This window comes from Rhinoderma darwinii, chromosome 9, assembly GCF_050947455.1.
Source record: "Rhinoderma darwinii isolate aRhiDar2 chromosome 9, aRhiDar2.hap1, whole genome shotgun sequence".
Lineage (NCBI taxonomy): Eukaryota > Metazoa > Chordata > Amphibia > Anura > Rhinodermatidae > Rhinoderma > Rhinoderma darwinii.
In genome coordinates, this window is record NC_134695.1 from 12,946,633 (window position 1) to 12,962,915 (window position 16,283).

Here is a 16,283-nt window from a genome sequence, read left to right on the forward strand (position 1 = left end):
TCTGCTACCTGTTAACTGAAAAGTCATCCACCATAGGGAAAAATGTTTCTTCGTAATGTCTAATTCCTAGGTGACTTTTTCTTCTACTTCGCCATGGGGAAACATTTTTCCCTCCCCGGGGATGATTTTTCAGTTGACTGCTAGCAGAGTTACATAATGGGGAATTCTTTTTTTTCGGTCACATCTAATTACTAGGTGATGCCTTCATTGTACTTCTCCAAGGGGAAACATTTTTCTCTCTGGCGAATGATTTTTCCATTGACGGGTACAGAGTTACATAATGGGGAATAATTTTTCTCCTTCATGTAACTCTGCTACCTGTCAACAAACAAAATCCTCTGCCAGAGGGAAAAATGTTTTCCTTGTAGGGAAAAATAATTCCCCATTATGTAACTCTGCTACCTGTCAAAGGAAAAAATCATCCACTAGAGGGAAAAATGTTTCCCCATGGTGGAGTACCACAAAGAAAAAACACCTGAGAATTAGACATGACGGGGAAACATTTTACCCTGTCTCAGTTGACTTTTTAGTTGACAGGCAGCAGAGTTACTTGATGGATGAGGAATTATTCTTTCTTGTTCTGTAACTCTAGTACCTGTCAATGGAAAAATCATCCGCCAGAGGGAAAAATGTTTCCCCATGGTGGAGTTCCACAAAGAGTCACATGGGAATTAGCCAAAACGGGGGTAAAATGATTCCCCATTATGTAACTCTGCTACTTGTCAATGGAAAAATCATCCACCAGAGTAAAACATGTTTCCCCATGGTGGAGTACCACAAAGAAACACCTGGGAATTAGGCATCACAAAAATAATTTTCCCTCTAGTGGATGATTTTTCCATTGACAGGCAGCAGAGTTGCATAATGGGGAATTATTTTACCCTATCATGTTTAATTACTAGGTGACGCTTTCATTGTACTTCTCCATGGGGAAACCTTTTTCCTACTGGCGGATGATTTTTCCAGTGACAGGTAGCAGAGTTACACAACAGGAAAAAATAATTGCTCATCATGTAACTCTGCTAACACTCAACTGATAAGTCATCTGCCACAGGGTCTTCCCTCTTGAATTTCGGAATTTTCAGCCCCTTGGTGTCTCCTGTAGCTGCTGCTGCCGTGATAAATACGTCCTACCATTGTACAGTCACTCACAAAATGGCGCTGCACAGTAGTAGGCAATTTGAAGTCACCTCCTCCTTGAAGTCAAAAATAGGGAGGGGTGGTGAGTGTGGTCACTAGTAGGAAGAGTTTCACATTTACAGCAGCTGCGAGTCAGGTTGCCTGCCTGAATCACTTTACTGTAATTATGGTAAGTGCTCCCTCTTGTGGCCAATATAGGGAAACATGTCAAATTATTATTTACATTATTAGTAATTAGTAAGAAAAAAAATACAACAAAAAAAACCCAAAAATATAATAAAAATAAGTAACTTAATAAAAAAAATTAATTTGCGACACATTCCCTTTAAGTTCCTTATGATATTCATAACTTAGTATCATAAAACTCCAACTACTGTTAAATTTTAAGTTTCTAATGTCTGAAGTTCAAAACGTAATGTGTACAGTGTGATAGGAAAGTTTTATGAATAATCCTAACCCTTAGTGCTCTACTAAGGTTACATCAATCTTGTTTACTTTAATAAAACTTGTTTTTAGCACTGTATTGAAAAAGTTACAATATGCCATTTCCATATTGAAGACTAATTAAGAAAAATAAACGTTTTACCTGCTGTTCCAGGGAATTCAAAGTGTATGTGTGTTGCTGTTGTGAGACTGATCAGGGAATATGTGTATAGACACGTCATCACAATTACATTTATAACTTGTGATTATAAGAGTTATAATACAGATATTGTTGTGGATAAAAATAATGGTGTAACAGTTGTTCCAAATACAGTGACATAAATGGTGTTACTTGCATGTAGCAAAAATAGAGCGCTTCTGACTAATCGATAAAAAGTGTTTTTCATAGAGAATCAGACTGACACGTAACAAACAATTCTGTTTGTAGAATCCCTTTCCCAGCCAATTCAGAAGCAGGCACAGTATCAGTTGTCCTGTCCTTGATTAAAACATACCTCCCAACCGTCCCGGATTTAGCGGGACAGTCCCGGATTCCGGGCGGTGTCCCGGGTGGCCGAGGGTATGTTCCGTCGTAAACTGTATCTGCGTCCTTAGGACGCAGATACAGTTGAACCAAATGCTGAAGCAGGGAACCGTCCGCTCCCTGCTTTAGCATTAGTTCAGAGCGGAGGAGAAAAGGGAGCTACACCGCTCGCCGAGGACACCCTGACATGTGCCTAAAATATATTTTTAAAAAAGGAGGCCCCAAAATCCCTTAGGTGCTCCTTAGTTTCTGAGGCCTTTTAAAATGAGGTGCTTTATGGGGACTTTCTAATATATAAGGCCCTCAAAGCCACTTCATAACTGAACTGGTCTCCGAAAAAATAGCCTTTTGAAATTTTCTTGAAAATTTGAGAAATTGCTGCTAAAGTTCTGAGCCTTATAACGTCCTAGAAAAATAAAAGGACGTTCAAAGAACAATGCAAACATAAAGTAAACATATGGGAAATGTTAACTAGTAACTATTTTGTGTGGTATTACTATCTGTTTTACAAGCATATACGTTTACATTTAAAAAAATTAAATTTTTTGCACATTTTCGCAAAATTTTGGTGTTTTTCACAAATAAATACTGAATCGTTTGGATAGGTAAAAGCATTCCAAAATTATTACCACATAAAATAACATATGTCAGATTTGAAAAAATCGGCTGTGTCCACAAGGCCAAAACAGGCTGTGTCCTTAAGGGGTTAAGCACAAATGGAGTACAGGGCAAAATCGTGGAACATTTCTCACCCTTTTGATAATTCCATTATGACACATATATGTATTTTTACTCACATACTATCCATCGTACCTATCTGGAAATGGCCTTTTAGACAGCCCATACTTCACAGAACAGATAGATAAGCTGCCTAGACCATGAGATGTTACAATCCATCTGCTTCAAGATGCTTTCACATTTGGCCTAACAAGGGCCATTGGTATGTTCCAAATTTCAAATCACATTGTTGGTGTTCATGTTGTAGGTTGAGTTGATAATTGTGAAAATGAAATATATATAAATTCTCCTGCAATTAGTAGTATCCATCAAATAACCCACTCACAAAATCAATTTATTAATTTTTTGGATATCATCTCTCTGATTTTTAAGGGACGAGAAGTCAGAGGAATTACTTGACAGTCAACAACAAGTTCAATTGTTAGAGGTGGAATTAAGAAAAATTCATCAGCAGGTACAGTACAAAATGTAAATCATTTTATTTTACACTGTCTATTGTTTGAAATGTACTAATCCTACTAATCCTATATAATTTTGAATGTGGACAACATAGAGAGGGTCCTCTGCTCGGAATTCCCCTCTATAAGCCAGAGCATGGTGTCGTTAACAAAGAACTGCTTTTGCTCTGGCTGACCTCGTCTCCATGTATTACATAGATTCCCTTTCATTTGAATGACCATTGTTTCCCAGGGGAAGTACATAGCCGATCACATGTTCCCCCAGGGGAAATGTATAGTTGGCCGCATGTTCCCCAGGTTATAACAACAAATCGGCAGGTGATTTTGAAGCTGGACCCATTCTAAAAATTCTACTACTTAATTTTTGACAAACACGAAATAAATACAAATAAAACTAGTTAGAATAATACCTTCTAAAAGTAAACACATGGCACATTGTGAAAATGCCACCCACCACTGACTCATGGGCGCCTTTATGAAGTTTTGCATAATAGTTTAATATTTAGTAAAACATATGCTACAAAACTAAACCAAGTTGCACAATACCTCTTTTAAAGTTTAAACATGCTGCTTATGCATAAATCTTCATAAATTCAACAAAAACGAAAGGAACAAAAATCTCTGCAATCCAAATGGCGGTTACCATTTCAGTCACCAAGTCGACAAGTGTCCTGATTAGGCACAGGGGGTGATTAGATGTGCAACTGCCCACCTCCCCTCCCCCCTTTAGTAGAATGTGTTTTTTTTTTTATCCTACGCTCCAATTTCAAATGAGTGTTGTTTCCAGAATATATCACGTAGAGCTTAGATCCTGGTATCATCTGAATGCTAAGATTCCAAGACCCTATTTTCTAGTAGCATCAATCATTTAGTCATAATGTTCTACATACATCATTGGAAGTGAAAGGGTTAGGCTACATTCACACGACAGTGAAAAACAGCCAAGTGATGGCCGTTTTTAGAACAGTAGGGCTTTACAAGCGTATTCACATGGCTGTTTTTTTGTTTTTTTTTAATCAGACAACTTTTTATTTAATTACAACTTAGCACCAGATAATACAACTGATACATACAATAAAGAAGTTCCATTTCCAATATTACAGAATATTCTTACGTCACACAATGAAACTTATCGTATTACATCGACTTTATAACCCTTACATCTACGTTATATGTCAATCCCGTCCTTTAGGTCACAGTTAGGAATCTCCAGAAATGAAATTCCCCATACCAGCTCACATTCCCGGTGTATCAGTATAAGACCTCGTGACACAGCTGTATGTATCTGTACACAACCAGCCATGAACACCTGTCCCCCACCCCCCAAATCAAACCAAACCCCACCTTTCCGACCACAGTACTTAGTACCCTCCAATCCTGTCTGAACCGACTATCTTACCACATTATATTCCAGAGTGTATGCATTCATTAGAGGACCTTATTAGATCCCGTCCTGTCCAACCAAGCCATGACTCTGCGGCCATTTTCCCCATTGTTTATCATATTTGTGCAATGCCCCACGTTTAAGATATATCCGTCCGTTATTCTAGAGATATAGTATGATTGACATCGTTTACCAGCTTAGTTAAGCCAGGAGGATCCCTTTGTAACCAATATTTTGCAATCAGCTTTCTTGCATGATATAGCACCTTTTTAAGGGATAACGTTTCAGCCTGATCCCCCCCCCCTCCCCTCCAATCAACCCAGAAGGTAGACCTCAGGATCTAGCGGGAGATCCCTCCCATACACCCTAGTAAGCATATTCCTGACCGCCCCCAAGACCCATTTAGAGCTGAGCAATCCCTAAACATGTGTTTTAAGTCAGCCCCGTCAGTCGAGCATCTAGTTCACTCTGCTGATTATCTAATCCACATTTTCCATAACACCATGGTCGTCCTATACACCTTATGTAACAAAAATAGTTGCGATCTTCTATGCGCTATACTAATGGATATCTCTTTTGGAGACTTCCAGTATTTCTCCCCATTCCTCAGTAGTAAGGGGCCTACATCACATTCCCATTTACCTTTTATATCTGCCATAGGATCTCCCAATAGTTTAGTGAGTAAGGTGCGATATGCCAAAGATATAATACCCTTTGTGCCCTGAGCTCCCAGAACATGTTCCACAACACCCAAGGTAGAGCAGCTCAATTCTATCGTCCTAGCCTGTGTCTGAGCTGCATGCTGCAGCTGTAGGTATTGATAGAATAATCTATTAGGAAGATCGAAACCTCCTGCAATTGAGAAAACGACTTGAAAATCCCATCTTCATATAGCTGGCAAACCAATCTAACCCCTTTTTACTCCCACTCCTGAAAGTCTTCCAGGGTAGCGAACTCCCAGAGATATGGGTTATTCTATATTGACATATAATTTGAGCACCCTGTAACTCCCAACAATTTTTTGCATTCCTACCACACTTTATGTAAAGCAATAGAGTCGGTTTACCCCCAGCCTCCCTCCTCAGTTTATGGGATTCCAGTGCTTCCATCATATCAGTTTGTTGGCCTAGATAAAATAGCAATTTACCACTTGAATCCCGCTGGTCACTGTCTTTCCATCCCTTAAGGTGTTGTAGTTGAGCCGCCAAATAATACACCCAAGCATTCGGTAGTGCTAGTCCACCTTGTTCTTTTGGCAATTCTAATTTTTCTAATTTGATCCTAGGGATCCCCCTTTTCCATATCAAATCTCTAAACAAATTATGTATCCTCCTAAACCAATATTTAGGTAACCACACTGGAGCATTATGTACAACGTAAAGAATCTGAGGCATAAGATCCATTTTGATCAGATTTGCACGGCCTAGAGCTGACAGTGGAAGTCCAAGCCAAAGCTTAATCTTACCTTTCAGTCTACTCAGCAGGGGTTTCACATTCATAGCTATAAAGTCCTGTACCCTTGCTGAGACACGTATTCGCAGGTATTTAAATTCCTTCACGCAAGGTATAGTCACCCCTCCTATGACCAGTGGTGTAACCAGAGGTGTGATCGGTAACAGAGCTGACTTAGTCCAATTAATTTCTAATCCCGAGAATCTGCCAAACCGTTCAAGAACATGCATAACCTCAGGCATGAAGTTTTCTACATTCCCCACAAACAGCAAAACATCATCCGCATATAGGGCTATACGTTCCTCCAAGTCTCCAAATTTGAAGCATTTTATGTTCAGATGTTGTCTCACCATATTTGCCAAAGGCTCTATTGCTAGAGCGAACAACAACAACAACAACAACAGGGAGAGTGGGCACCCCTGACGCGTCGTCCCCTCTCCAGAGAAAATGGTTCAGACATCATTCCATTAGCCCTTATCTTAGCTATGGGTTCATGATATAATAATTTCACCTAAGTGATAAAGTTTCTCTCAAATCCGAGCTTATCTAGCACCGCCCATAGGTACCCCCACTCTACACTATCGAACGCCTTAGTGGCATCTAAGGATAGAACAGTTCTAGAATGGGGGCCCCCAGAAGCAGCCTGGATGTTCAGGAACAGCCTACGCAAATTCACTGCCATGGATTTTGATGGCATAAATCCCGACTGTTCCGGAGATATGACTGAAGTCACCACTCTTGTCAGTCTACAAGCCAGAATTTTCGCTAAAATTCAGATGTTAACAGGGAGATTGGTCTATAAGATTCAGGTCGTGCCGGATCCTTCCCTTCTTTAGGAAGAACTTCCCAAAACTTTCCTGATACAAGTCAAGCAAACGGGGCAGAAGCTCATCTCCATATGTTTTGTATATTTCTGTAGGTATACCTTCCATCCCTGGCGCTTTATCATTTGCCATAGACCTCACCGCCTGCTGTACTTCCTCAACAGTTATCGGTCCCTCCAACATTTCCCTCTCCTCCTCCTTCAATGTAACCCATGACGTCTCCTCCAAATACTCTTTCAAGAGGTCCTCTGAGTAATCTACCCTGGATCGATATAACTTCATATAAAATTACTTCAAGACCCTTAGTATGTCACTAGTCTCACTAACCATCCTCCCACCACTATCTTGTAAGTGATGAATAAACGCCCCTTATCATTGAGATCTTGCTATATTAGCTAGAAGTCTACCAGTCATCTCCATAGGACTGTTGTTTTAAAAAGAGTATTTTATTAGCAGCTTGGTCTATCAAATTTTCCCGTAACAATATTTGGGCTTCCTTCCAATGAGCCAGTGTGGCTGCAGTGTTATTCAAAATGTGGCTTTCTTCCATGACTGTCACCCTCTGCGTCAGTTACATACCCAGTTGTCTGGACGTATTTTTGATAGCTGCGATCTCTCGAATGTAAATACCTCTCAAATATGCATTCATAGCAGCCCATAAGACATCTGTGGGGACCATACCCTCATTAAATTCAAAATATTCCTTTAGAAGCGGGGCTATGTTGTTTCCGCCCATCAACTTTATCCAGAACGGATTAAACTGCCAAGTCTGTCTCAAACCTCCTGGATTCGGACTAGCTCTAATTCTTAGTAGCATAGGCGAGTGGTCAGATAATGACCTAAGTAAATACTCCACACCCTCTACACAAGGAACACCCAAGCTATTGCTGAACATCAGGTCGGTCCTAGACAATGAGCCATACGTAGAGGAAACACAAGAAAATTGACCAGTAGAGGGCCATTTTGCTCGCCACACATCTGTCAACACGGCTTCCCTCATATACTTCCCAAATTGTGTCAGACCTGAGCCCTCTTCTCCCAATACTGACGGAAACCTATCCACTAGCTTGTCCATAATATTGTTAAAGTCACCCATTATTAGGGTATGTTCACACGGCCTATTTACGGACGTAATTCGGGCGTTTTTGCCCCGAATTACGCCCGAAAATAGCGCCTCAATAGCGCTGACAAACATCTGCCCATTGAAAGCAATGGGCAGACGTTTGTCTGTTCACACGAGGCGTATATTTACGCGCCGCTGTCAAATGACGGCGCGTAAATAGACGCCCGCGTCAAAGAAGTGACCTGTCACTTCTTTGGCCGTAATTGGAGCCGTTCTTCATTCACTCCAATGAATAGCAGCGCCAATTACGGCCGTAATTGACGCGGCGTTCAAGTGCCTGCACATGCCGGTACGGCTGAAATTACGGGGATGTTTTCAGGCTGAAACATCCCCGTAATTTCAGCCGTAACGGACGCCCTCGTGTGAACATACCCTTATAGTTGGAACAGTAGGCCAGCTTGCCAGCCGCTCCAACACTTGTCTCATTGGAACTTTGGAGTATGGAGGAGGCACATATACCACCACAACTATACATTCCCAGTGGAATAGTCTACAGTTTATACCCACATATCTGCCCTCACGGTCACTAAAAGAAGCAAAACAGCTGAACGGCACATCTTTATGAATCAATAGGCTGACCCCTCTGGAATGTGTCGAGTGAAAGCAAAGAAAAGAGTGTGTAATCCAAACTCTATGTGCAGTCTGAACCGTATCTCTAGTGAGATGTGTCTACTGCAATCCCATTACGCCAGGAGAGTGTCATTTTAGGGAGTCAAATATGGCCTGGTGTTTTGTGGCCTCCACCACATTCCAAGAGAAGAAATTTATCCTACCTCCCATCGGAAAGTGTCAGTAACATTCAATCTCCCACATGGCCCTTTTTTTAATGGCCGTGATTACCGTTTTCACGGCCTGATTGCTCCCATAGAACTCAATGAATCAGTTTTTAACAGCCGATTTTCAGGAATCAATCCATGTGATGGCCGGTAAAAGCTGATCCTGGCCGAGGACTCTCTGGACACAGTGCTACTTCGAGCGCTGAGCCCGGGCAAGCCATTGATAATAGCAATTAGACCTACCGGTAATTGTATTTCCAGGAATCCATCATGACAGCACTACAGGAGGTTGCCCTATTGACCTCTGTAGGGACAGGAAGACAGAGAGGTTAAAAGGCCCCTCCCACCACCCCTTGCCAGTGTTTTTCAATTACTACACCAGGATGGATGCTACCCTATTTTATTTCTAGGGATAATAACTGACATGTTAATTGCACAAATCAGAATTCAATAAGGGAGGGAATGTAATGGTGCTGTCATGATGGATTCCTGGAAATACAATTACCGGTAGGTCTAATTGCTATTTTCCAGTACATCCCTCATGACAGCACTACAGGAGCAATACCAGATTATAATGCTCAGGGTGGGACTACGGATTGAAGGACTTTCCATCCAAAACTTAAGTCCGTATCGGACAGAACATCGAGCCTATAATGTTTGCAAAACGTATGATGGCTTGACCAAGTGGCAGCTCTGCAGATTTGGTCCATAGAGGCTTCTCTTCTTTCTGCCCAGGATGCCGAAACTGCCCTCGTTGAATGGGCTCTGATGCCTTGTGGGGCACATAGTCCTTGGGACTTGTAGGCTTCTTGTATGGTAGTTTTTACCCATCTCGCTAGAGAGCCTTTTGAGGCTTTCTTTCCTCTATTCTTTCCCCCAAACAGGACAAATAGATTTTTATCTTGTCTCCAGGAGGAGGTTCTATCCAGATACTGAAGAATTTTTCGTCTGACATCCAGGCAATGGAATTTTTCTTCTTGTTGGTTTTTTGGATCTGGATAAAAGGAAGGTAGAATTATTTCTTGTTCTCTATGGAAAGCAGTAGATACCTTTGGAATAAAGGAAGGATCCAGCTTTAGGATGATCTTATCCTCTTGTACTTTTAGGTACGGTTCTATGACTGACAGAGATTGGATTTCTCCAATCCTTCTTGCTGAAGTAATAGCGACTAAGAATGCAGCTTTTAGAGTTAAAAAATGCATACTAATTGTGTTGAGCGGCTCAAAGGGGGGCTCACAAAGAGTCGTTAACACCACATTCAAATCCCAGGTAGGAACTGATTTCTTTAGGGAAGGTTTCAGTTTAGAGACCGCTTGAGTGAATCTTCTGATCCACCGATGTTCAGCCAGAGGAGTGTTAAAAAAATTACCTAAGGCTGAAATCTGTACTCTTAAGGTACTAGGGCTAAGCCCTTTCTTGAATCCCGATTGTAAAAAATCTAGGATTTTCGCAATGTTGGGAGAAAAGGGGTCTGGTCCTGGGTTTCCATGCCAGGAGCAGAATTTCTTCCAAATTTTTTGATAGATTTTTGAGGTAACTTCTTTATGACTTGATAAGATAGTTGAAATTACCTCATCTGACAGACCGTGGTTCCTCAAGATCTGCCTTTCAGGATCCAGGCTGACAATTTCAGAGTTTCTATTCCCTGAAAGAATAAGGGACCCTGGGAGAGAAGATTCATCTTGACTGGGTGCATGATAGGGTCTTCCAACGCTAGGTATTTTACGATTGGAAACCAACTTCTTTTTGGCCAATAGGGAAGAATAATGATGAGCTTTGTCAAATCTTCCTGGATTTTTCTTAATACCATTGGTATTAGAGGAAATGGAGGAAAGGCATAGGCCAGATCCATGTCCCAGGGTTGGGACAATGCATCTACTCCCAATGAGTTGTCTCTGAGATTTAGGGAGAAGAATGTCTCTACTTGAGAGTTTTTCCTCGTGGCAAACAGGTCTATTTGTGGATAACCCCACCTTCGGGTTAAGGACAGAAAGACTTCCCTGTTTAGGGACCATTCTCCAGGGACTCCCTTGTCTATGTTTGTGCAGAGCCACCACAGGAGGGATGATTTCACAGTCTCTGAAATTTGAATTTTTGAATTCAGGGAGTTTTGTTTTCGATCCCACTGGGACAAGATCAGATTCTGTAAGGGTCTGGAGTGAAATTGGCTCCATGGAATAGATTGGATGCAAGACGTCATCATTCCCAACATCCGCATACATTCCCTTATGGAACAGGCGTCTTTCCCCCAAAATTTCCTTACTACTGCGAGTAGGAGTATTTGTTTCTCTCTTGGGAGGAAGGAATGTTGAAGGGAGGAGTCTAGCAGTACTCCTAAGAAGATCTTCTGTTTTTGGGGAGGAAGACTCGACTTCTGGAAGTTGATTATCCATCCCAATTCCTGTAGTAGGGAAAGAACCTGTGACCGATGACTGACTAAAATAGCCGGAGTATCTGCCGTCAACAAGAAGTCGTCTAGATATGGGATAATTACTATGCCCTGATTTCTTAGGAATTCCATGATCTCTGCCATAATTTTTTTTTAAATTCTGGGGGCGGAGGAAATGCCGAAGGGGAGGCAGACAAACTGGAAGTGGAAAATGGAAGGACCGTCCTGAATTGCGAATCTGAGGAATCTCTGGTACGCGGGGTGGATAGGAACGTGATAATACGTATCCTTTAAATCGATCGTACACATTGATGCCTCTTCCCTTATTAGAGGAATCTTCGATCTGATAGACTCCATCTTGAATTTTCGATATTTCACCCATTTGTTTAGGACCTTCAGGTTGATTATTGTCCTGTAGGAACCGTTTGGTTTTTTGACTAAGAAGATTTTTGAATAGTGGCCTTTGCATATTTCGTTGTGGGGAACTGGAGAAATGGCTCTCAATTTGAGTAGTTCCTGGACGTCCTGGATAAGGATCTGATGAAGGTCTTTTGCTTGGTACTGGGTTATTAGAAATTTCTCCGGAGGAATAGAGGAAAATTCTATTTTGTACCCTTCTTCTATGATCTTTAGAACCCAGGGGTTCTGGGTTATTTTCGACCATTTGGGATAAAATTGTAGGAGTCTTCCTCCTATGCTCTTGGCGTCATTGCTTTGAGGGCTGGAATGAATTATTTGGGTTAAGGAGAAATCCTCGACCCCTTTTTCCTTTGGGGTAACTCCAGCGACCGGACTTCCCTTTCCCGCTGTAGTTCTGTAAGGTAGGATCCCTCTGTTGGCGAAAACTTCCAAACTGAGGGGGTTTTTTTGGTTTCTCTTCAGGAAACCCCTTTTTCCTATCTGCTGCACTCTCCAGCATGTTATCGAGGAGAGGACCGAACATCAGAGACCCTGTAAACGGGATAGAACACAATTTGTTCTTGGACTTCGTATCTCCTGACCACATTTTGAGCCATAATGCTCCTCTAGCAGCATTTGAGAGAGCCCCATTCCTGGCAGCAAATCTAATAGATTCCGCTGAAGCGTCTACCAAGAATCCGGTTGCCATTTTTAGTAAAGGTAGAGATTCTAATAGATCTTGTCGTGATGTCTTCATCATCAAATGGGTCTCTAGCTGGTTTAGCCATATAAACATTGCTCTTGCTACTGATGTGGCTGCGATATTAGTCGAGATCAAGGCAGAGGAAGATTCCCACGCTCTTTTCAGTAGTCCGTCTGCCTTTCGGTCCATGGCGTCCCTCAACTGCGAGGAATCTTCAAATGGGATTGCGTTTTTTTTAGCAACCCTGGCTACTGGGACATCTACTTTTGGGATCTCATCCCAAGGCTTAGTGTCTTCTGGATCAAAGAGAAGTCTGTTTTTAAAATCTCTTGAAATGAAGAGCCTTTTTTCTGAATCTTCCCATTCAGTTGTCACCATTCTTTTGAGATTTTCGTTTACCAGAAAAACCCTTGTTTTCTTTTCCGTTAGACCTCCAAACATCTCATCCTGGATGGTATGTGGTTGGTCTTCTTCGGGAATATCCATGGTTTCCCGTATTGCTTGAATTAAGGTATCCGACATCTCGGAAGAGAAGAAGAATTTTTTCTCTTGAGTGGAAGAAGTTGAAGGCAAGAGTTCATCTCCTTCTTCTAACTCACCCTCCGATAGGTAATAACACTCCTGCTCCGAGTCAGACCCCTGAGAGGGAGGACAATATTTTTGATCCACTTCCATCCATGGTCTTTTTGCCCGGGAGTGGGAGGGAGTCTCTTGAGGAGGGGCGAGGGAGGCTACTGACTGACCCACTTCTTCACGAATCATAGCCCTAAGTTCAGACATGAACGTTGGTTGTTCCTCCTTTAGTATTTTTGCAATACAATCCTGACACAATTGTTTCCTATGGGACTCTAACTACATACCTGTGCGTGTCCCTTTAAATGCGGGCGTTTTGAATTTCCCGCCTTCCAAGATGGCCGCGGACCGGAAGTAGCCCAACGTCATTTCCGGTTGGCTATTCGTCTCCAGCACGTTTTCCTTTGGAGTGCAGCCGCCATAGCCGGCGACTGAGGCTTGCTATGCGGTGCAGTGAGGATCCCTGCCGGTGCGTCCACGTTTATGGAGCTGCCGATCCCCGCCTGGTCCGCGGCCAGGCCGAAGCCTGCTTGGGAATCCCCAGCCCCCACACACTACCCGAACCCTGCCTAGGATTCCTCCGGTAGGTGTCTCAGGGTGGGAGCTAAGGGACCCCTCGTTCGAGGGGTGTTAGCCTGGGCTTTAGGGGGAAGAGAAGGGGGAGTGCACGGAAGGGGGAGTGGACTGCCCCCTGCCCGAGTTTCTTTCCTGCAGTAACACAGGAGCGACCTGTCAAGGGGTGGTGGGAGGGGCCTTTTAACCTCTCTGTCTTCCTGTCCCTACAGAGGTCAATAGGGCAACATCCTGTAGTGCTGTCATGAGGGATGTACTGGAAATCACTGTTTATATATGGACAGTGACTTCAGTGGCTCCCTCCAGAAGTGGAGTCCCCGGTCAGAGCATCGCAAGATCCCTGGCCGGGGACTTCAGTTTTGAGAAAGCCCTTGACATCACTGTCCATATATAGAAAGTGACGTCAGGGGCTACTCCTGGAGCGGAATCCCCGGCCAGAACATTGCTGACACTCTGGCAAGGGATTATGCTCTTAGATAGCACCACCACCCCCCTGTAGATACCACCCCCTTTGTAGATCGCACCACCAGCCCTTTAGATAGCACCAGTGTAGCTCCCACTAGGAGTGAAGTCCCTGCCAGAGCATTGCAAGATGCTCTAGTAGTGGATTCCACTCTTAGAGGGAAACTCTGACGTCACTGTCCATATATGAACAGTGACGTCAAGTGCTCCTCCGGAGTGGAAACCACGGCCGATGCTCTGGCAGGGGATTCCGCTCTTAGAGGGAGACCCTGACGTCACTATTCATATATGGACAGTGACGTAAGGGGCTCTTTTCTGGAGTGGAGTCCCCGGACAGAGCTTCGTCAAGGCTCTGGCCGGGGACTCTGTTCCTTGAGGTAGCCCCTGACGTCACTGTCCATCTATGGACAGAGACGCCAGGGGCTCCCTCTAGGAGCAGAATCCCCAGCAAGAGCATCAGCAACATCCTATAAGGAGCTAGAGTGGCGCTATTTACAAGGGTGGTGGTGGCGGCACTATCTAGGGGGTGGGTGGCACTATCTAGGAGGTGGGTGGCACTATCTAGGGTGTTGTGGCACCAAGGGAAACAGTGGCGCTATCTACATGGGAACTGTGTGTGGCATTATCTACATGGGCACTATGGCAATTTATATGTGAGCACTATGGCATTAAGTCCTTTTATATGTGGGCACTGTGGCAATATCTACAGTGGTCACTATTGCACTATGGGTGCACTGTGATACTATGTGGGCACTGGCACTATCTATGTGGCCACTATCTCTATGGACACTGAGGTGTTTTCAGGGGGTTGGAACGAAAAAAAAAAACCTGACAAATGAAGTCAATCAATTTTTTTTAATTGCCATGCAAAATGAATGGCAAATGGATGACAAATGGCCATTAAAAATAGACAGACAAACTGGAAATGGATGAAAAACTGACAGTTGATCAGTTTTTAATGGCCATTTTTTTTTCCCCACTGTGAATGTAGCCTTAAGTGGTCCAAAAATGTTAATGTTGTTTCTCATGAAATGTTTATACCATTTTTTCAATAATAATGAAGTTTCTCTTTGTTCTCAAGGTCTGTGAACTCTCCCAACTGGCTGCACAGTCCCGAGGGTATCGTGATGAACTTGATGCACTTAGAGAACGTTCACGACGCTCTGAAGGACAAGTAAATACGCTCACAGAGAAATTACGCAGCATGGACTTCTACCAGCGAACTTTACAGGTCTGACTCCTGCACACATAATCATATAGAGTATAACACAGGAGTTCCATAAACACCCCATAATACTGTGTATATAATGTAGTCAACCTTTAATCTTAGTCATGCGACTGTTTTCTGCACTGGAATTGTGAATATCAGTTCCAAATCAATGAGCCGCTCACCATCTTGTTAGTCTATATGTATATGTATTCTGTTCAGAAACGTCCCCCTGCTGCACTCCATCTCCCCTCCAGGGTGCATGCTAGAAATCGCATCAGACCAAACCTGCTACGGCGCTCTATTTTCCAGTACGGGCACCATATGGGGCGCCGTCAGCTCGTCCAAAGCTGTGGTATCCCGTTGTCAAGGCGACGCTTTAGCTCCCTGCTCTGCCACAGGATAGAGGACAGCCACAGTGGATGACATCATAGGTGTCACGTAGGGTTCGTGGACCCACAGGGCATTGGCAGTATGGCAGTTGGCCAACAGGGCGCAGGTCAGAGTCTATAGTTCATATAGGGTACCTGTGGCAGCTGGGACTAGGCAGCAGGTAGACGTCAGGCGTGGAGTAGCAGGACAGGCGTGGTATACAGCACAGCACGGCAACAGCTCAACACGGCACTAGATCAGGATACAGGATACAGGAACAGGGAACACTGGGAGCCATTTGGAACACTAGGGGACCATTTGCAAGACAAACTTAGGATACGACAACAACGCTCAGGCATGGGAGGAAGGGGCTGAGACCTTCTTATAGCCCAGGGAGCTCTGGGAGCAATCAGCTAAATCTCCCACATGTGTGCGCTCTAGCTTCTTGAGTCTGGACTGAGCTCGCGAGCGCACCCTAGTAGTCACTGTGGAACAGGACGGCCGTATGTCCAGACATCTCTGGAGAGAAGGGCGTCGACTGAATGTAATGAGTTTGTGGTCAGCGACCACGGACGTTACAATAGGTTAAAGACCTTACAGAGGAACCTCCGCTGTAATTCATTGCTTGATTGAGCTTGCCTGTGTAACGTCCACTGGCATTGTGGACCCACTGGGCCACTCCACTGTAACGCAGTAGCATTAGGTCAAACAATATAGCACAGTCACTGGTCGGTGGTACCTGG

The 16,283-nt window shown here is 43.5% G+C and overlaps 1 protein-coding gene across 1 annotated transcript in view; it reads left to right on the forward strand.

Annotated features, from left to right (window-relative positions):
- LOC142660260 (uncharacterized) overlaps window positions 1-16,283 on the forward strand; it is a 148,859-nt gene that overhangs the window by 72,533 nt on the left and 60,043 nt on the right. Inside the window, exons 9-10 of the mRNA XM_075836850.1 lie at window positions 3,218-3,299; window positions 15,043-15,192. Coding sequence (XP_075692965.1) covers window positions 3,218-3,299; window positions 15,043-15,192 — 232 coding nt within the window. The remainder of the gene's footprint in view (window positions 1-3,217; window positions 3,300-15,042; window positions 15,193-16,283) is intronic.